The sequence below is a fragment of the Drosophila miranda genome, chromosome 4 (assembly GCF_003369915.1).
Source record: "Drosophila miranda strain MSH22 chromosome 4, D.miranda_PacBio2.1, whole genome shotgun sequence".
Classification (NCBI taxonomy): Eukaryota; Metazoa; Arthropoda; class Insecta; order Diptera; family Drosophilidae; genus Drosophila; species Drosophila miranda.
In genome coordinates, this window is record NC_046677.1 from 10911890 (window position 1) to 10931906 (window position 20017).

General features: G+C 38.5%; 6 protein-coding genes and 4 long non-coding RNA genes across 10 annotated transcripts; 7 read left to right on the plus strand and 3 right to left on the minus strand.

Annotated features, from left to right (window-relative positions):
• Positions 1-826: 826 nt before the first annotated feature.
• Positions 827-1548, minus strand: LOC108164094. The gene is made up of 2 exons (XR_001775781.2): positions 1133-1548; positions 827-1068 (listed from the first exon to the last, which is right to left on the minus strand). It is a non-coding gene; the product is annotated as an uncharacterized LOC108164094 (long non-coding RNA).
• Positions 1549-1619: 71 nt separating this feature from the next.
• On the plus strand, positions 1620-2197 carry LOC108161523. Its single transcript, XM_017295801.2, has 2 exons — positions 1620-1723; positions 1785-2197. Exons 1-2 carry the CDS (start codon positions 1696-1698, stop codon positions 2102-2104), a joined length of 348 nt encoding a protein of 115 aa, XP_017151290.1. The 5' UTR covers positions 1620-1695; the 3' UTR covers positions 2105-2197.
• A 637-nt stretch (positions 2198-2834) lies between these two features.
• Positions 2835-3736, plus strand: LOC117188932. Its single transcript, XM_033393565.1, has 2 exons — positions 2835-2942; positions 3010-3736. Exons 1-2 carry the CDS (start codon positions 2906-2908, stop codon positions 3648-3650), a joined length of 678 nt encoding a protein of 225 aa, XP_033249456.1. The 5' UTR covers positions 2835-2905; the 3' UTR covers positions 3651-3736.
• A 1677-nt stretch (positions 3737-5413) lies between these two features.
• LOC117189120 lies at positions 5414-6135 on the minus strand. Its single transcript, XR_004473195.1, has 2 exons — positions 5720-6135; positions 5414-5655 (listed from the first exon to the last, which is right to left on the minus strand). It is a non-coding gene; the product is annotated as an uncharacterized LOC117189120 (long non-coding RNA).
• A 71-nt stretch (positions 6136-6206) lies between these two features.
• On the plus strand, positions 6207-6785 carry LOC108164093. The gene is made up of 2 exons (XM_017299682.2): positions 6207-6310; positions 6372-6785. The coding sequence occupies exons 1-2, from the start codon at positions 6283-6285 to the stop codon at positions 6689-6691; spliced, it is 348 nt and encodes a 115-aa protein (XP_017155171.1). The 5' UTR covers positions 6207-6282; the 3' UTR covers positions 6692-6785.
• Positions 6786-7416: 631 nt separating this feature from the next.
• On the plus strand, positions 7417-8293 carry LOC117189146. The gene is made up of 2 exons (XM_033394213.1): positions 7417-7523; positions 7591-8293. Exons 1-2 carry the CDS (start codon positions 7487-7489, stop codon positions 8208-8210), a joined length of 657 nt encoding a protein of 218 aa, XP_033250104.1. The 5' UTR covers positions 7417-7486; the 3' UTR covers positions 8211-8293.
• A 1677-nt stretch (positions 8294-9970) lies between these two features.
• Positions 9971-10580, minus strand: LOC108164095. The gene is made up of 2 exons (XR_001775782.2): positions 10280-10580; positions 9971-10215 (listed from the first exon to the last, which is right to left on the minus strand). It is a non-coding gene; the product is annotated as an uncharacterized LOC108164095 (long non-coding RNA).
• Positions 10581-11792: 1212 nt separating this feature from the next.
• LOC108161489 (accessory gland-specific peptide 26Ab-like) lies at positions 11793-12266 on the plus strand. The gene is made up of 2 exons (XM_017295762.2): positions 11793-11899; positions 11965-12266. Exons 1-2 carry the CDS (start codon positions 11869-11871, stop codon positions 12210-12212), a joined length of 279 nt encoding a protein of 92 aa, XP_017151251.1. The 5' UTR covers positions 11793-11868; the 3' UTR covers positions 12213-12266.
• A 1467-nt stretch (positions 12267-13733) lies between these two features.
• Positions 13734-14870, plus strand: LOC108161244 (BTB/POZ domain-containing protein 9-like). Its single transcript, XM_017295468.1, has one exon. It carries the CDS (start codon positions 13734-13736, stop codon positions 14868-14870), a length of 1137 nt encoding a protein of 378 aa, XP_017150957.1.
• A 4229-nt stretch (positions 14871-19099) lies between these two features.
• Positions 19100-19604, plus strand: LOC108161651. Its single transcript, XR_001775492.2, has 2 exons — positions 19100-19185; positions 19242-19604. It is a non-coding gene; the product is annotated as an uncharacterized LOC108161651 (long non-coding RNA).
• The last annotated feature ends 413 nt before the right edge of the window (positions 19605-20017 follow it).

Sequence of the window (20017 nt, forward strand, 5' to 3'; positions counted from 1 at the left end):
ATATATTAGGAGTGTGGATACCAAATTTGGTTGCTCTGGCTCTTATAGGTTCTGAGATCCTTGAACTCATATTTTGCAATTGGCAAAGCCGACCATGAAACCTGTGTGTTAGAGAGAGACAGAGCGAGAAAGAATGAAATTGTTTTATCGTATCTTTAAAAATGTGGATGCCACAGATTTTCGTGCTTTGTGGGGGCGGAAGTCGGCGGGGCGAAGTTTTGAAATATTTTTGTAGCAGTGACATATCACAGAAGTCTGGATCCAAAACATCGTTGCTCTAGATCTTATAGTCTTTGAGCACTAAGCGCTGAAGGGGACGGACGGACGGACGGACGGACGGACGGACGGACGGACGGACGGACGGACGGACGGACAGACGGACAGACAGACAGGGCTCAATCGACTCGGCTATTGATGCTGATCAAGAATATATATACTTTATGGGGTCGGAAACGATTCCTTGTGGACGTTACACACATCCACTTTTACCACAAATCTAATATACCCCAATACTCATTTTGAGTATCGGGTATAATAACAACGGCCCTTAGCGACCCTTTCCATGACATTAGTTCCACCAAATTTGAAGTTTGCAACATCTTTGAAAAACCTTCAAATAACATACTTGTTATATAAAAACACTAATTGAATGAAATCTCATTCTTTATAGTGATCCAAAGTGGAAAATATCTCTATTCATTTTTTCACAGTTTACAACAGAACTTTCCACCATGAACTACACTTCGTTGCTATTCATTTGCTGTAAGTCCGTCCCAAATATTCTAAAAGCTGATCTACAGATCCTGACTTCCTTTTGATTTTAAAGGCAGCATATGTCTCTGGCGATGCAGTGTTGGTGTGATTGAAAAAATTCCACTAGTACCCGAAATTACGAATGCAGTAAAGGACGGCATCAATAATATCCAGAAGATAGTCGGGCAGTAATTGTAACAGAAACCCTTTAGATGTACATATATACGAGTATGTACACACCGTATGAAATATATTGAAAATATACTAAATCAAATACTACGAAAAGTTGCGTTTAACCAAGGACCTGCAATACTCCTGTAATTGGATTTGTTTCAAACTATGAGTCTGAAAAATCTTGAAAAACATTCAAATAACATACTTGATTTGGTGATCAAAAGTCGAATGTATGTTCTCCATGAGCTGCACTTCGTTGCTATTCATTTTCTGTAAGTCCTTCCCAAATATACTAAAAGCTCTTCAGATCCCGATGTCGTATTGATTTTAAGGGCATCATAAGTCTCAGGCGATGCAGTGTCCCACCGAATCGAAACTGTGGGGGCGACCTTACGATATTGATTGTTTCACATTCTACGAGTTTGAAGCCAAATCGGATGTCTTGGATCTCTCTGGCTGCAGTTTTACTTTCGCTTGGAAGACAATGAAGCGGCCGTCAGATCTCTCTCTGAAGAGTTCTCACATTTATTTTGCGGCTTGCGAATTGCACATTAAATCTGCTGTGATCTTAATTATACTTGAAAATCTTTTAGAGTACATATCACGAACGTATCGTAAGCTCTTGGCTCCAAAAGCGTATCTTTTTGCTTATACAAAAATCATATCGAAATGTTATTTCACAGCAAAAGTCGGGCAGAACTAATGTTTAGAGGTGGTTTCTTCTATATATAGAGGTGTTTTGGCATCAGAAAGATTCATTCTTTTAGTATGGGGTCTATTGGTCTCCTGGTTGTTTGTAAGTATTTTTAGCAGAGAAATATCTCTAGAAAGTATTGAAAACAAATTGTTTTTCTTAGTTTCTTTGGGGATGGCACTTGGGTCTTCAGCCTATCAAAGACCGATGAAAGTACAAGAGGATAGGAGAATTTTGCAAAACCTGAATGTTGTAGCTCAAATGTATCTTGCATCGTCTCAGCAAATACAACTGGATCAGGAAACCGTAGATCGCCAAATAGCCCAACAAGAGCTGGCACTACAGATGGCCGCTAAACAGTTGGTCGAAATTCAGCAAAAGTTGGTGGAAACCCAACGGCGACTATCGGGTTGTCAACCGCAGCAGAAAACCAGCTTTAGAGCAGCTCCTGGTTTCGATATAATGCCACCATTTTCTGGATGACCACCAGAGGCGACCCAACAGAAATGAGAAGATTTTTATTATTGGATCCACTTATCTAGCCCTGAAAATAAAGCAATTTTTTCCTTTTCGTTATTCATTTCTTCTATCCATGGAATATATCAGAAAAATGTATCTAATATAAAATTTCAATGAAGAAAACTTGGGTAATTTTTTACTAAGTGTTCTTATAGAATTTTAAATTTGAAATTTTATATACAGGGGCTTTAGATTTCTGCTCTGGGAATATGGATGGATGATCTGAAGATTTGATAAAAAGTGATGACGAATCCTTTGCTTAGACCAGGAAAATTATGGTAAAATTCCAGATCGTTACAAAAAAAAAATACTACAAAATACCACAAAATTTAAGAAAATTCTAGAAAGGTACTAGGAAGATGCGATACAATACTAGAACAAATATGTTATAGAAATATAAAAAAAAACACCTGTATGCGTTTTTTCACAAATAAAAATGTACAGAAAAGTATCATAAGTCTTCCAGCTAATATTAATAAAAAAAATATTACCCATAAAAATAAATACAATTTGGTAATACTTTTTTTTGAAAGAATTGGGAGCTCGCTTTGATTTATTTTCAGAGGATCTGTCGAATCGGCGATTATATAATGTGACCTTGCATAATCACTAATCGATGGAGAAGAATTATGTTATGAACCTTAATCCCCAGTAAATGTTAATCGAAACGAATCGCAAAGCGTTACACAATTCTGAATACAATGCGTGACATAAAGAAGAGACTTCCCACAGCTATTCAGCAGTTGAAGGATCGCCTTCTTCAAGATGAGGTTTCTTTTGTTAGTGTGCACCGCAGCACTGCGTAAGTTTTGTTGATGGAAAGAAAGTGTTGATCGCACCTTAACTATGAAAGTTTATATATGGATCAGTTCTATCGGGCAACGTGGCAGAAGATGACCCCCCAAAGAGAGATGAACCACAACTGGAAGATCAAAAGTCCCCAAAGGCCGAAGATCCAGAGGCGGCAAAGTCAACTCCAAAGGAAGATGAAGCAGATGACGCAAAGTCACCTCCAAAGGAAGATGAAGCAGATGACGCGAAGTCCCTTGCAAAGGAAGATGAATCAGAGGTGATAAGGTTCCCCTTCGAATATGGCTCAAAGGGTAAAAGGGTAGCAAAGGCAAATCCATACCCACGTAGATATTGGAAGATCAGAAGAAAACAAACTGAGCAGTCCATCGGGAGGATGGCTAAAAGGATACCAGAAATGCGAAAAAATTACGCTTTGTCCATGGAGAAAAACAAGACATTAGCCGCGAAGATGGAAGCTTTTAATAAGAAGTTGTACGATGTGACAATGGATCTGAGAAGGGCTCAACAGCAGGCAGAAAATTGCAAGGATGTCGATACGGGAAATCCATTGATACCTCAGTGGAATATGAATAATTCTAGAATAGGCCCTGTCTATACATTTAGGTACATCCGTCTGCTAAGGTACCTACGTGCGAATATTGACAGGGAACTAAAGGCTGTCACGAACTTGAAATGGAGTAGAGAGAAGAGAAAATAGTCACAATTCTGCACTTCTGACGAAGATTGTAAAACATTTTTAATAAATTGTGATCAATAAATCGTAGCAATTGCTGGAATAAATATAAAGCTTGGGATTAAATGAATGAAATTGAAACACGTCAGACCTCATGTTAAAGAATTTTTTAAATCTTGAAAGCATTATATGTTTTTGGCGAATGAATGATCTATCTATATAATGAAAAATTTACTAGAAAAATGATGTAAAAATATACTTAATGTGTACTACAAATAAACGTAAGGCATACTGAAATATTCTACAAATATATTGAAATGTACAGAAAGTATACTGAATCTTAAATACCTCGAGAAAGTAAATTAAAAAAACGAGGGGGAACGTTGTGAGTTGCTGCGGACACCGCAACTCTACGGTTATACCCGATACTAAGTCAGTATGGCTCTCCTCCGGCAGACGCCGCTAATATTAAGCGACACGACAAAGAGTGCGTGCGAGAGAGACAGAAAATCAGTCTGAGCGTGACGTCGGGCGCTGCGTAGCCACTGCAAATTGATTTGTTCCTATTGGCTATAAAAATGATCTGATCTGATCCAGATTCAGCAATCTGATAGATATGGTCATTATCTATGATTCTGCGTTTTTAGTTTTCTCGAATGTGCAATATTGTGGATGCAACAGATTTTCGTTCTTTGTGTGGGCGGAAGGGCGTGGGGTGAAATTTTTAGATACAAGTTTTATAGTAAGATCTAACAGGAGTGCGGATACCAAATTTGGTTACTCTAGCCTTAATAGTCTCTGAGATTTTTGAATATCCCCAGACTTTCGTCCTTTGCGGGGGCGGAAGGGGGTGTGGCGAAATTTTGAAACAAACTCGTCTCGGTCCGATATATTTGGAGTGTGGATACCAAATTTGGTTGCTCTAGCTTTTGTAGTCTCTGAGATCTAGGCGCTAATGTTTTACTCTAAGCAAAGCCGCCTATGCTACGTGTGTGTTAGAGAGAGACAGAGAGAGAAAGAATGAAATTGTTTTCTTGATTCTGGCTATAATAATTATACGATCTGGTTGAGATTTTACACTCTAGAACATATAGTCATCCTCTACGATTCTGCGTTTTTGGTTTTATCGTATCTTTAAAAATGTGGATGCCACAGATTTCGGATTTTCGGGGGCGGAAGTGGGCGGGGCGAAGTTTTGAAATATTTTTGTAGCAGTGACATATCACAGAAGTCTGGATCCAAAACATCGTTGCTCTAGATCTTATAGTCTTTGAGCACTAGGCGCTGAAGGGGACGGACGGACGGACGGACGGACGGACGGACGGACGGACGGACAGACGGACAGACAGACAGGGCTCAATCGACTCGGCTATTGATGCTGATCAAGAATATATATACTTCATGGGGTCGGAAACGATTCCTTCTGGACGTTACACACATCCACTTTTACCACAAATCTAATATACCCCAATACTCATTTTGAGTATCGGGTATAATAACAACGGCCCTTAGCGACCCTTTCCATGACATTAGTTCCACCAAATTTGAAGTTTGCAACATCTTTGAAAAACCTTCAAATAACATACTTGTTATATAAAAACACTAATTGAATGAAATCTCATTCTTTATAGTGATCCAAAGTGGAAAATATCTCTATTCATTTTTTCACAGTTTACAACAGAACTTTCCACCATGAACTACACTTCGTTGCTATTCATTTGCTGTAAGTCCGTCCCAAATATTCTAAAAGCTGATCTACAGATCCCGACTTCCTTTTGATTTTAAAGGCAGCATATGTCTCTGGCGATGCAGTGTTGGTGTGATTGAAAAAATTCCACTAGTACCCGAAATTACGAATGCAGTAAAGGACGGCATCAATAATATCCAGAAGATAGTCGGGCAGTAATTGTAACAGAAACCCTTTAGATGTACATATATACGAGTATGTACACACCGAATGAAATATATTGAAAATATACTAAATCAAATACTACGAAAAGTTGCGTTTAACCAAGGACCTGCAATACTCCTGTAATTGGATTTGTTTCAAACTATGAGTCTGAAAAATCTTGAAAAACATTCAAATAACATACTTGATTTGGTGATCAAAAGTCGAATGTATGTTCTCCATGAGCTGCACTTCGTTGCTATTCATTTTCTGTAAGTCCTTCCCAAATATACTAAAAGCTCTTCAGATCCCGATGTCGTATTGATTTTAAGGGCATCATAAGTCTCAGGCGATGCAGTGTCCCACCGAATCGAAACTGTGGGGGCGACCTTACGATTTTGATTGTTTCACATTCTACGAGTTTGAAGCCAAAACGGATGTCTTGGATCTCTCTGGCTGCAGTTTTACTTTCGCTTGGAAGGCAATGAAGCGGCCGTCAGATCTCTCTCTGAAGAGTTCTCACATTTATTTTGCGGCTTGCGAATTGCACATTAAATCTGCTGTGATCTTAATTATACTTGAAAATCTTTTAGAGTACATATCACGAACGTATCGTAAGCTCTTGGCTCCAAAAGCGTATCTTTTTGCTTATACAAAAATCATATCGAAATGTTATTTCACAGCAAAAGTCGGGCAGAACTAATGTTTAGAGGTGTTTTCTTCTATATATAGAGGTGTTTTGGCATCAGAAAGATTCATTCTTTTAGTATGGGGTCTATTGGTCTCCTGGTTGTTTGTAAGTATTTTTAGCAGAGAAATATCTCTAGAAAGTATTGAAAACAAATTGTTTTTCTTAGTTTGTTTGGGGATGGCACTTGGGTCTTCAGCCTATCAAAGACCGATGAAAGTACAAGAGGATAGGAGAATTTTGCAAAACCTGAATGTTGTAGCTCAAATGTATCTTGCATCGTCTCAGCAAATACAACTGGATCAGGAAACCGTAGATCGCCAAATAGCCCAACAAGAGCTGGCACTACAGATGGCCGCTAAACAGTTGGTCGAAATTCAGCAAAAGTTGGTGGAAACCCAACGGCGACTATCGGGTTGTCAACCGCAGGAGAAAACCAGCTTTGGAGCAGCTCCTGGTTTCGATATAATGCCACCATTTTCTGGATGACCACCAGAGGCGACCCAACAGAAATGAGAAGGTTTTTATTATTGGATCCACTTATCTAGCCCTGAAAATAAAGCAATTTTTTCCTTTTCGTTATTCATTTCTTCTATCCATGGAATATATCAGAAAAATGTATCTAATATAAAATTTCAATAAAGAAAACTTGGGTAATTTTTTACTAAGTGTTCTTATAGAATTTTAAACTTGAAATTTTATATACAGGGGCTTTAGATTTCTGCTCTGGGAATATGGATGGATGATCTGAAGATTTGATAAAATGTGATGACGAATCCTTTGCTAAGACCAGGAAAATGATGGTAAAATTCCAGATCGTTACAAAAAAAAAAGTACTACAAAATACCACAAAATTTAAGAAAATTCTAGAATTCTAAATGTTCTAGAATACTAGAACAAATATGTTATAGAAATATCAAAAGAACCACCTCTATGGGTTTTTTCACAAATAAAAATGCACAGAAAAGTATCATAAGTCTTTCAGCTAATATTAATAAAAAAAATATAGCCCATAAAAATAAATACAATTTGGTAATACTTTTTTTTGAAAGAATTGGGAGCTCGCTTTGATTTATTTTCAGAGGATCTGTCGAATCGGCGATTATATAATGTGACCTTGCATAATCACTAATCGATGGAGAAGAATTATGTTATGAACCTTAATCCCCAGTAAATGTTAATCGAAACGAATCGCAAAGCGTTACACAATTCTGAATACAATGCGTGACATAAAGAAGAGACTTCCCACAGCTATTCAGCAGTTGAAGGATCGCCTTCTTCAAGATGAGGTTTCTTTTGTTAGTGTGCACCGCAGCACTGCGTAAGTTTTGTTGATGGAAAGAAAGTGTTGATCGCACCTTAACTATGAAAGTTTATATATGGATCAGTTCTATCGGGCAACGTGGCAGAAGATGACCCCCTAAAGAGAGATGAACCACAACTGGAAGATCAAAAGTCCCCAAAGGCCGAAGATCCAGAGACGGCAAAGTCAACTCCAAAGGAAGATGAAGCAGATGACGCGAAGTCACCTCCAAAGGAAGATGAAGCAGATGACGCGAAGTCACCTCCAAAGGAAGATGAATCAGAGGTGATAAGGTTCCCCTTCGAATATGGCTCAAAGGGTAAAAGGGTAGCAATGTATTGGAAGATCAGAGGAAACCAAACTGAGCAGTCCATCGATAGGATGGATAAAAGGTTAGCAGAAATGCGAAAAAATTACGCTTTGTCCATGGAGAAAAACAAGACATTAGCCGCGAAGATGGAAGCTTTTAATAAGAAGTTGTACGATGTGACAATGGATCTGAGAAGGGCTCAACAGCAGGCAGAAAATTGCAAGGATGTCGATACGGGAAATCCATTGATACCTCAGTGGAATATGAATAATTCTAGAATAGGCCCTGTCTATACATTTAGGTACATCCGTCTGCTAAGGTACTTACGTGCGAATATTGACAGGGAACTAAAGGCTGTCACGAACTTGAAATGGAGTAGAGAGAAGAGAAAATAGTCACAATTCTGCACTTCTGACGAAGATTGTAAAACATTTTTAATAAATTGTGATCAATAAATCGTAGCAATTGCTGGAATAAATATAAAGCTTGGGACTAAATGAACACGTATTGAAACACGTCAGACCTCATGTTAAAGAATTTTTTAAATCTTGAAAGCATTATATGTCTCTGGCGAATGAATGATCTATCTATATAATGAAAAATATACTAGAAAAATGATGTAAAAATATACTTAATGTGTACTACAAATAAACGTAAGGCATACTGAAATATTCTACAAATATATTGAAATGTACAGAAAGTATACTGAATCTTAAATACCTCGAGAAAGTAAATTAAAAAAACGAGGGGGAACGTTGTGAGTTGCTGCGGACACCGCAACTCTACGGTTATACCCGATACTAAGTCAGTATGGCTCTCCTCCGGCAGACGCCGCTAATATTAAGCGACACGACAAAGAGTGCGTGCGAGAGAGACAGAAAATCAGTCTGAGCGTGACGTCGGGCGCTGCGTAGCCACTGCAAATTGATTTGTTCCTATTGGCTATAAAAATGATCTGATCTGATCCAGATTCAGCAATCTGATAGATATGGTCATTATCTATGATTCTGCGTTTTTAGTTTTCTCGAATGTGCAATATTGTGGATGCAACAGATTTTCGTTCTTTGTGTGGGCGGAAGGGCGTGGGGTGAAATTTTTAGATACAAGTTTTATAGTAAGATCTAACAGGAGTGCGGATACCAAATTTGGTTACTCTAGCCTTAATAGTCTCTGAGATTTTTGAATATCCCCAGATTTTCGTCCTTTGCGGGGGCGGAAGGGGGTGTGGCGAAATTTTGAAACAAACTCGTCTCGGTCCGATATATTTGGAGTGTGGATACCAAATTTGGTTGCTCTAGCTTTTGTAGTCTCTGAGATCTAGGCGCTAATGTTTTACTCTAAGCAAAGCCGCCTATGCTACGTGTGTGTTAGAGAGAGACAGAGAGAGAAAGAATGAAATTGTTTTCTTGATTCTGGCTATAATAATTATACGATCTGGTTGAGATTTTACACTCTAGAACATATAGTCATCCTCTACGATTCTGCGTTTTTGGTTTTATCGTATCTTTAAAAATGTGGATGCCACAGATTTCGGATTTTCGGGGGCGGAAGTGGGCGGGGCGAAGTTTTGAAATATTTTTGTAGCAGTGACATATCACAGAAGTCTGGATCCAAAACATCGTTGCTCTAGATCTTATAGTCTTTGAGCACTAGGCGCTGAAGGGGACGGACGGACGGACGGACGGACGGACGGACGGACGGACAGACGGACAGACAGACAGGGCTCAATCGACTCGGCTATTGATGCTGATCAAGAATATATATACTTTATGGGGTCGGAAACGATTCCTTCTGGACGTTACACACATCCACTTTTACCACAAATCTAATATACCCCAATACTCATTTCGAGTATCGGGTATAATAAGAACGGCCCTTAGCGACCCTTTCCATGACATTAGTTCCACCAAATTTGAAGTTTGCAACATCTTTGAAAAACCTTCAAATAACATACTTGTTATATAAAAACACTAATTGAATGAAATCTCATTCTTTATAGTGATCCAAAGTGGAAAATATCTCTATTCATTTTTTCACAGTTTACAGCAGAACTTTCCACCATGAACTACACTTCGTTGCTATTCATTTGCTGTAAGTCCGTCCCAAATATTCTAAAAGCTGATCTACAGATCCTGACTTCCTTTTGATTTTAAAGGCAGCATATGTCTCTGGCGATGCAGTGTTGGTGTGATTGAAAAAATTCCACTAGTACCCGAAATTACGAATGCAGTAAAGGACGGCATCAATAATATCCAGAAGATAGTCGGGCAGTAATTGTAATAACAGAAACCCTTTAGATGTACATATATACGAGTATGTACACACCGAATGAAATATATTGAAAATATACTAAATCAAATACTACGAAAAGTTGCGTTTAACCAAGGACCTGCAATACTCCTGTAATTGGATTTGTTTCAAACTATGAGTCTGAAAAATCTTGAAAAACATTCAAATAACATACTTGATTTGGTGATCAAAAGTCGAATGTATGTTCTCCATGAACTGCACTTGGTTGCTATTCATTTTCTGTAAGTCCTTCCCAAATATACTAAAAGCTCTACAGATCCCGATTTCGTATTGATTTTAAAGGCATCATATGTCTCAGGCGATGCAGTGTTGGTGCATATCGGCAAAGTAGATATGTTGGGGTAGAAAGAAACAGAAATCCATGAACATACTACAAATATGTTGAAATGAAATATTGTATGAAATATATTAAAAATATACTAAATCATAAAAAGCTTTATGATTGAATAAAAAAGCTTATGATTAAGGGTCGGACGTAAATCAATTGATAATTCCACAATTTACAATAGAACTTTCAACCATGAAATTAGTTCAATTAGTTCTACAAAATTTTAAGTCTGAGACATCTCTGAAAAACCTTCAAATAACACACTTGATTTACCAGAAAACAATGTAATACAATATAAAACCTTATTAGTTATGGTAGTAATTTCCCTAGAGTTTAAAACAGATCTTACTGTTCCGTCCCAAATATACTAAAAGCTGATCTACAGATCCTGATTTCTTTTGATTTTAAGGTCAGCATATGTCTCAGGCGATTCGGTTTTGGTGATATACGTAAATTGGCGCAAGTTGCCAAAAAAATCGTAGATATGTTAGGGTAGGAAGAGAATCCCATGGACATACTACAATTATGTTGAAATGAAATATTGTATGAAATATATTACAAATATACTAAATCATAAAAATCTTTAACTAATATATTTGATTGACCACAACACTAATTAAATAAAAAATCTTATGATCAAAAGTCGTACGTAAATCCTTTCAAATTCCCACAATTTACGACAAAACTTTCATCCATGAAATTAGTTCAATTAGTTCTACAAAAATTTTAAGTCTGAGACATCTTTGAAAAACCTTCAAATAACACACTTGATTTACCAGAAAACAATGTAATACAATATAAAACCTTATTAGTTATGCTGATCCAAAGTCGAGTGTAAATCCCATTAATTTCCCTAGAGTTTAAAACAGATCTTACTGTTCCGTCCCACATATACTAAAAGCTGATCTACAGATCCTGATTTCTTTTGATTTTAAAGGCAGCATACATATGTCTCAGGCGATTCGGTTTTGGTGATATACGTAAATTGGCGCAAGTTGCCAAAAAAATCGTAGATATGTTAGGGTAGGAAGAGAAACCCATGGAATGGACATACTACAATTATGTTGAAATGAAATATTGTATGAAATATATTACAAATATACTAAATCACAAAAATCTTTAACTAATATATTTGATTGACCACAACACTAATTAAATAAAAAATCTTATGATTAAAAGTCGTACGTAAATCCTTTCAAATTCCCACAATTTACGACAAAACTTTCAACCATGAAATTAGTTCAATTAGTTCTACAAAATTTAAAGTCTGAGACATCTTTGAAAAACCTTCAAATAACACACTTGATTTACCAGAAAACAATGTAATACAATATAAAACCTTATTAGTTATGCTGATCCAAAGTCGAGTGTAAATCCCATTAATTTCCCTACAGTTTTAAACAGATCTTTCCACCATGAACTACTCTTCGTTGCTCTGCCTTTTCTGTTAGTCCTTACCAAATACTATTTTACTACGTGGATCTCTACAGATGAAGACTTTCTTTATGTAGGCACCATTTGTCTCTGGCGGTGCAGTATGGCTGATCCGCAGCTCAGAATTCGCTCTATTTCGCGCAGCAGTTCCAAGCAGATGATCGATGGGCAGCTAAGGACTGTCCGCAACGAGGTGGAGGATAATTTAGACACTGGAAATGAACTGATGGTCCGCACAAAAAAATCCAAACGGAAATCGGATGTCATGAGCAAAAGAGCCGCTGCTCGTATGAAATATAGGTTGGATACGGGAGTGGCACGTTAAATATGCTGCAGGGAATGGCTTTTTGTTTTAAGAAAATGCATCTCAAGAAAAGCCTGTGTTTCATTATAGATTCTTTGGTGGCAGAAAAAGTTGGGTGTATGTTTGTGGAAGCGCAAGTCCAAGAAGGAAAGAAATCAGGAAAACTGTTTTCTATCAGCTCGATATGAACGGATAACTGCTCCCTACTGTGAATTTGTATCCAATGAAAAGGAACTTCCAATCCCTTACCTAAATTTCGCATCAGAATGCATCTCTTCCACTTTAACCCATCCGCCAGACGTCGGGCCCTAATTGTAAATCATAAACATTCGTATAGAATGTAGATCCAGATCTACTTTCTAAAATATGGAGTTCGTAATAAACTGGGCCAAGACCAGGGCGCCTTGTTGACGCAACTTGTACGTTTCGGAAGACAGATAACTACCTGTTTCTTGGGCTACCTGTGGGGATCTGTTTTTGGATTGCTCTAATTTGTGAAGGGTTTCGTGTCGCTATGAGAACTCGGACCTTAGCTGGAATTCGGTTTTAGGGTAAAAGTGTCGCGTTTCATGAGTTTTAAATGGACCGTGCCTCGTCGCGCTGCACTGCTTGAAAGCGTTTCGTTTGACAGATTTATGCATACTTTCAGTTTTTGTGGATCGTCTGATCGCTGATGCTGGACGCATCTCTGCTTGAGTTCCCGAAATGTCTGGTAATTTATGAGATGCATTTTGTTAGCTCAACACATTTTATTAGTTTTATTGCCAGGGCCATTTGAAAACGATAGCCTGTGGAATGTGGAATGTGTGGAGGAAATATTATGCTAAATGGTTTTTGGAGTAGGATTTTTATATCTCAAAAAGTGCTTACATAACGGAAAAAGCTGTGAGAGGAGTCTTACATTTGCAGAGATTAAAGAGTGTAAAACGAGGCTTATATGTACATATGTACGATCATCTCTTTAGACCCCCAAAGACCGTCATTTACTTTAATCTTATTTGCATAATCCTTTCCAACATTCGTCCCGACAATCATTTCTGCGGCCCATCATTTTTACGCGTCTCATTCTGTAAATTTGTCACGTAATCAAATATGAAATTATACCAAAAATAAATTTCATAAAAAAGCCACACACTAAAATACTCATGATATTTATATTTTCGGCACACGACAACCACATCCAGACCCAACAAAAAAAAAAAACAAGAATAAAAACACAAGCAGACAAGACATTTTTTGGGCATCAGCCTTTTAGCCATGCCATAATCTTGCAAACGCCCACCAACAGAATGTTCCTCCAACAAAAAAAAGGGCAGCGACTTGTTTGTCATATATAATGATGATGGCTTAAATTTCTGAGGGAGAACGATTTGAAGGTTGGTTTTTGTTTTAGAGAAGAGGAGGGATGACCCACAGAAACATCGAATTTTCATTGTTTCTAAACTCAAATTGAAAGAAAACTACATAAGGGGAATGTTGGAATAATATACAGAACTATATTACACAGAAAAATCATTCTCCAAAATCAGAGCCTGTGTAAAAATGAGCAGCAATTCGACCAAGTCTGCTAAGAAACAGTCCTGCCCCAAGGAGGTGCATATCAAAGACGTCCACCTGGGCGATAGCTTGATGGAGGATATGGGTCGTCGTTGTATGAGCGAGGTCTTTGCGGATGTCTGGTTCTGCGTCGAGGATCAGCGACTGCCTGCTCACTGTGTGATTTTGGCCGCACGGAGTGACTTCTTTCGCGTACTTCTGCACGGCTCTATGCCAAAGGATCGCCAGGTACCCCTGGAGGTGGCATTGGCACCTTTCAAAGTGATCTTGGCGTATATTTACACAGGCACACTTTCAATCTCTACTCTACCTTTGGTTGCCATTGTCGACGTGTTGGGCGTAGCCCGTCTATATGAATTGGAGAAAGTAGAGATGGCTCTAAACAAACGTCTCGAACAGAGTCTGCACCTCAACAATGTGTTCACGGTGCTAGGTGCAGCGCGTCGCAACAGTCTGGAAGATTTGGCCGAACGATGCTTTAAGTTCATGGACCGAATGGCGTCCGAACTTCTCAAAGAAGACTCCTTCCTAATGGTGTCCAAAACCACACTTGGGGAAATCCTGACCCGCGACACCTTCGTTGTCTCAGAGGATCAGATCTTTTCGATTGTATGCGAGTGGATTAGCCGTCATCCGCAGGAGAACATCCAGTCGCTATTCTCCTCGGTGGGACTGCCCCTCACGAGTGAGGAAGATCTAGTTGTGCGTCCCGCGGGCTACGTAGAACCTGAGAATATTCCCAAATTTGTGCCCTGCCATACCACCTTGTGGCCAGAGAAGGATGTGGCTTTTGATAAATATTTTCTGCGGCGTATCACTGGCATCCACAATGAGCCATTGATTGATCTGAGGCACTGTTATAGGATCAATTTCATAAGCATCATAGAACGGCTTAAGTCTGTGGAGATCTGCTACGATGTGGAGGTCTCTTGCGATCAGAATCGGTGGGATCGTGTGGGACGGATGATGCCAGGTGGAATGCCGTTACCCGATGTTTGGATGAATATCTACTTTGCGTTACGCCCCATTCGATTTATTCGAATTGTGAATCCCGAAAATGGACGCAAAGATTTGCTAAATTACTTCGAGCTGAAAGCCAAGCACACGACGAAGATTTTATAGATGATTCCAATAGACAATCTTTTGCAGCAATCCCCCACTTGTCCGGCAATTCAACAGCTGCCTCATTTCGCACAGGAAGTCGGGGGAAGCTTTATCTGACAGATACAGAAACGCAAATGCCGCAAAATGATGGGACTTTGTTGGTTTCGATGTTTAATATTGTTTATGATTTGAATCATTTGTTTGTAATTGGATCTTGATAATTGCCCGGTGGAAGGGTGAAACAGAAACTCCCCTATCCCCAACTCATCCTTAAGATTAGACGCATCTTATCAGCGGTTCGTGCAGCTAAGCAAACACATTGTGTTTATGTGTATTTATTTGTTCAACTGGCAAATATTAAAGCTCCATCCATCCTGTCGCATGATAATCGACAAAGGAAAGGGGTGGCAATTTGCATAGTCGGATCTTTGTGTGGAAAACTTCCTGTAAACATGGGAAAAAGTTGTTCCTTTAAGACTGGGAACACAGGAAAAGTAATGAAAAACTCATATTTTTATTGTACTTTACAAAACAAAAGTCAGAGAACATCAAATCCATTGTCACATAAATGTTTTTGCTTAAATTATATTTGTCTTTACGTTTTTGTTTTGTGTGCGCAAAGGAAGAGTTTTCTAAACAACAATTAAACTTTGAAAAAATAAATTGTTTGCTTGTGAAACGATTTACACTTGTTGGAAGAATGTTTTACCAGTTTTTTAAAAATATATTTAGAGATCTGTAGCCTCTTCCAAAAACCATCTGTCAGTCGATGCCTTGGACTCTCTCTCAGCTTGAAGTATTGGAAGTATTTTCAAATAAACAATGTATGAAAGGAAATTTGTTGGTTCATTCAAGGAGGTTTTTGCGGCACAAAGACACCGCAGGAGCTGCTTCTTCGATTGTCGTTCGTTTCCGTTTCCTGTCCTGCGGCGCAACGAATGCGATTTAATTTTTATTGTCTGCTGATGCCAATCCATACAAAAGTCATTTGTTGCCGCTTCAGTGTGAGTGTTGGCCACTCAGCAGTGAAGTGTTGGCCATCAAGCAGGCAATGGTTCTTGGCCAGGTGTTCACTTGAGCACTCCCTCAGGTAGGCCTTGTAGGGAGCCTTAGAGACTCTTTGGCTAGTGAAACGGATAAGATTTAATTTTAATTAATTGATTAAGTCCACGCACACACACACATACCGAGAACAGGTATAAACCACATACAGAAACAGGCCTAAACTCTGTGTTAAGCCCATAAAGGTCACCGCCTGGCAATTCATTAATTTGATGATGTCCTTTGCCAATCCTTTAGACCACACACATACACACTTACATTCGACATTCTATCCCAAGAGCTTTATTTAATACTCACTTAAATTCGGCCTCTCTCATTCATTTTGCAATCAATTAATTTGCCATTTGGCCGATGCTTATCAATCATTGAATGATTTCCGCCCCAGCTAGGTATTTGTGTGGTGGCCAAAAGCCGAAACACGCACCAAACAGTGGGAGATCTTTTTAATCAACCGCCGCCACACACAAACATTAAACAAAAATCAAACAAAAGCCCTTTTTTAAATGTTTTTCGGATGTGGCTGATTATAATATAATTGTTTAGCGGTTTCCCCGCAAATCAATATCCATAATAAATGTGGGATTAAAGTGCTGGCACCGCTTTTTAGTCCAACAAAAATCTCCATAAAATAATGATTAAAACTCCAACAGACAGCATTTAAAACTGAATTATATTTTAATAAAATTTCTTTCGCAGAAAGTTTACTTGTTAAATTGAATAGAACATAATATAATTGAAGCCGATTATGGCCATATTTTTATTGAGAATTTTAACACTTTGCGCGCTTTCAAAAGCCTAATTGGTTAAAGCCAATTGAAATATATTTTATTTATCCGCTTATAGAGTAAGAAGGAGGAGGTACAAGGGAACTTGTACTGGAATGTGTGTAGAACACAAGAGTCCCTGATGTGGATTAAATTTGTGCTATTGTTTGGTTATAAGACATTTAGTAGTAGTATAGATCTTCGCGGATGGTTAAGTACAAGTCCCGCTCCTTATGCTCGCACGGGCATTATATTCTGGGGGTGAGCGTGGTGTTTTCTGAGAAAGCGATAGAATGAAGGAATCTATTGCGAGAGCATGTATTGCACAAAAGCTTTAGTAGATGAAATGACTCATATATATATGTATATTTCAGAGACGGACACGTCTATTCCTGTTCTTGCGTTTTTGTTGTATTTTTCCACCGAGCGCAGTGCGGTCACAATTGTGTTATCTCTTGATCTCCATTTCATCTACGAAAGCTTTGCTTCTCCCACGCAATGCATGCTCTCGCAATTGATTCGTTCCAGCTCTCTTTCATCAGTTCCTTTTATCGCCTTGCCAGCAACGACAACATTAAGTCTGAGACGACACTTCGCTCTCTGAGAGTATTACGCCGTGCTGCTTGCAAGAAACGGGACACTAATAAACACTCAGCGCTCTTCCACTGTTTTGTCTGTCGTTTATAGATTTTCCATTCAATTAATTAACTTACTTTGCTGCTGCCGCTTTTGGCCCAAAGAACTGACAATTGCCGGCGAGCTAATCAGTTAATTGTGTCCCGATTTGAGGTCCCAGGTCACGTAATGTAAGCCCTGAAACTGTTTTGGTGCGTGAGAGGGCTTGGGGTCCTTCCGCTTGAGTTGGCCCGAGACAGAGCCATGGCTGCTTAAATTGTTTAAACAATCGCAAATCAAACAAATCACGCGAGCGTAACGTTCCGATAAGGCACTAGGTCCTGGGGCACAGACATTTGTCTGATTTGTGGGTCGCCTGCCTCCTGGCTTCGGTATTTGTCTGATTCTGAAACCCCATTGTTTCGATAATGATGTCCGTCTTTGACTCTTGAGCTTGAGCATCTGCTTAAGATCTCTGGCAGTACTCTCCCACGCCTGTCACCGCCGTGGCTGTGGGCCTCTTCTTTTGCGGTTTCTGTTTCACGTTTTGCTAATTTCTCCACATTTATTTTCTTCAATCGTTGTTTGGCCATTTTCTGCGGTCTCCTCTGCACCACACGCCCGTATTTGTGCTTTCCATCGAATCGAATTGAAAGTGAAAACTGAAAACATGAAAACCTGAAAGTGTGAGTGGAAAATGATTTGCAATCGAACCCCACTTTGATTAAAGCATTCAGTTTGATTAGCTCTAATGAGGCAGCACGGCGACTGGCGACTGGCGACTGGCGAGTGTCTCGAGTCGACGGATGGTTGATGGGTTTATGCAATCTTCTGTGGGCGCCCCACTTGCCACACACCCACAATGTGCCCCTCACACTGTCTAGACCTCTAGGGGACCCGCACAGTTGTTGAAATTAATTTCAAATTTGTTTCTCTCAAAAATAATAATGGAAGAAAGGCATCAGACCACAAAATGTACTCGCATTTGGGCTTCTGTTTCTGTTACTCTAAATGTGCGCCACATGAGATTGTTCATACCCTTTTTGTTTCGTTGTGATATGATGTTTACTGAAGAACGCCAGATATTTTGCTCAGAAAATATCAATATGCTATGGCGTACTCGTTTATGGATGATAATATCTACCTGATCGTTGGTCGTCTTCTATCCTTTCTCTTCACAATATTCCATCTTTACAGAGTATCCCATATTCCACTCTTCTGTTGATTTGCTGTCTACACAGCAAGAGTGCCACTTGTTCTGATTAACCCTTTGATGGTAGCACAAATAATTATAAATTAATGTGCTGCCAGCTGCCTTTTATGCCCCACCAAAACAGCCTCCCCATTGCTCCACTCCGTTTCTCTCCGATTCTTCAGGTTCCTCTCCTTCTTTCCCATTATATTTTTTCCCTGTTTTGTTTTTTACTTTACGTTTTTGTCGTTGTTGTGTTTTTCGGTTGATAATATAATTAAGTGACGTTTGTTTTTGTTTTAATTATGCCGCTTTTGATGTTTTTCGCTTGTTTTTATGCACATATTTTTCTGTAAAAATGATTGAATATCATTTATAATTTATATCGATTTAATTGTATTCATTTTTTTTCAATGATTGTGATTATATTTTGTGAATTTTGCGGTCATTCATTGTGTAATTAGGGCTATGCTTTTAGCCCTAATTGGTGGCTCTTTTGGCCACTCAATTGAGGTTTATGGATTAGGAAATTATTGATAGATGGATTGGTGGAAAGCCCCTTAAAAATTACTAAACAGTAATAGAATTTTCCAAATGAGAAGTGTGGCTAATTAGTTGATGTTGTTGAAGTGTTTTTATATGTTGTCCATTTTTCATTTAGTTGCTACCTTTGTTGGGATGAGGCTCGTACCATTTATAGGTATTTAGATAAATATTTAAATACTTTTTTAAATTTGAATTTAACTCCCTTTCAAGTTCTTGTGGGCATTGCTTTTTTGCTGGTTGCCGAGAATCGCCAATGGTACGATTTTCACAAATACATAAATTTGCCCATCATAGGAATTGCAACTTAAGATCACGGCAGTTCCATAAAGTTCCTAAATAATGTAGAATACGCTGTGAATATTTAAACGGTGACATAAAGAATATGGTTAATGGAGAACCTAAAGCGGAGGCACATCAATCAGATCATAAAAAGAATGGGGAGAACGCAGAAAGAGCTGCAGTTTAAATAAAATTAAGTTCTGATGATCTATTCTTAAGATTTCAGCAAACAATTTGAATAAAAATAGCACAAAGGCTTCTGTTTCTTCGCGAATAAAGTTTTATTGTTAAAGATTTGGATGATTTGAGTATTTCCATTTTTATAGCATAAAATGAATGATATCTCATCCAAAGAGACTCTGTCTAATCAATATTTTATATTTAAAATTTAAATTGATTGATAATTCTTTGTAAAACCAACCGTTTGGTACTTTAAACCTTAAGAAAGTTTATTCCGATACCTTCAAAGTTGTCGCCTTTAGATCTTGGCCCAGCAAAACTCTTCTAAAAACCCCCTTTTTAATTTCGAAAAGAACTTACTTTCCCAAGAGCCCCACCCAAAACCCACTTTAAAGAATAATTTCTGAACAATTTTGAAAGGCCTCCTCATTGACTTGCTACCGTTTTTGAAGATATTTTGGCAAGGCATTGAGTCTACGCCTTTCCCATGTGGCTTAAACAGCAAACCGGCTCTTCGGCTATCAATA

Excerpts from the sequence above, each read along its gene's own strand:
- LOC108161523 (XM_017295801.2), top strand. The coding sequence starts at position 1,696 with ATGGGGTCTATTGGTCTCCTGGTTGTTT. Across the intron at positions 1,724-1,784 it reads TATTGGTCTCCTGGTTGTTT|TTTCTTTGGGGATGGCACTT; the intron begins GTAAGTATTTTT and ends TGTTTTTCTTAG.
- LOC117188932 (XM_033393565.1), top strand. The coding sequence starts at position 2,906 with ATGAGGTTTCTTTTGTTAGTGTGCACCGCAGCACTGC. Across the intron at positions 2,943-3,009 it reads AGTGTGCACCGCAGCACTGC|TTCTATCGGGCAACGTGGCA; the intron begins GTAAGTTTTGTT and ends TATATGGATCAG.
- LOC108164093 (XM_017299682.2), top strand. The coding sequence starts at position 6,283 with ATGGGGTCTATTGGTCTCCTGGTTGTTT. Across the intron at positions 6,311-6,371 it reads TATTGGTCTCCTGGTTGTTT|TTTGTTTGGGGATGGCACTT; the intron begins GTAAGTATTTTT and ends TGTTTTTCTTAG.
- LOC117189146 (XM_033394213.1), top strand. The coding sequence starts at position 7,487 with ATGAGGTTTCTTTTGTTAGTGTGCACCGCAGCACTGC. Across the intron at positions 7,524-7,590 it reads AGTGTGCACCGCAGCACTGC|TTCTATCGGGCAACGTGGCA; the intron begins GTAAGTTTTGTT and ends TATATGGATCAG.
- LOC108161489 (XM_017295762.2), top strand. The coding sequence starts at position 11,869 with ATGAACTACTCTTCGTTGCTCTGCCTTTTCT. Across the intron at positions 11,900-11,964 it reads TTCGTTGCTCTGCCTTTTCT|GCACCATTTGTCTCTGGCGG; the intron begins GTTAGTCCTTAC and ends TTCTTTATGTAG.
- LOC108161244 (XM_017295468.1), top strand. The coding sequence starts at position 13,734 with ATGAGCAGCAATTCGACCAAGTCTGCTAAGAAACAGTCCTGCCCCAAG.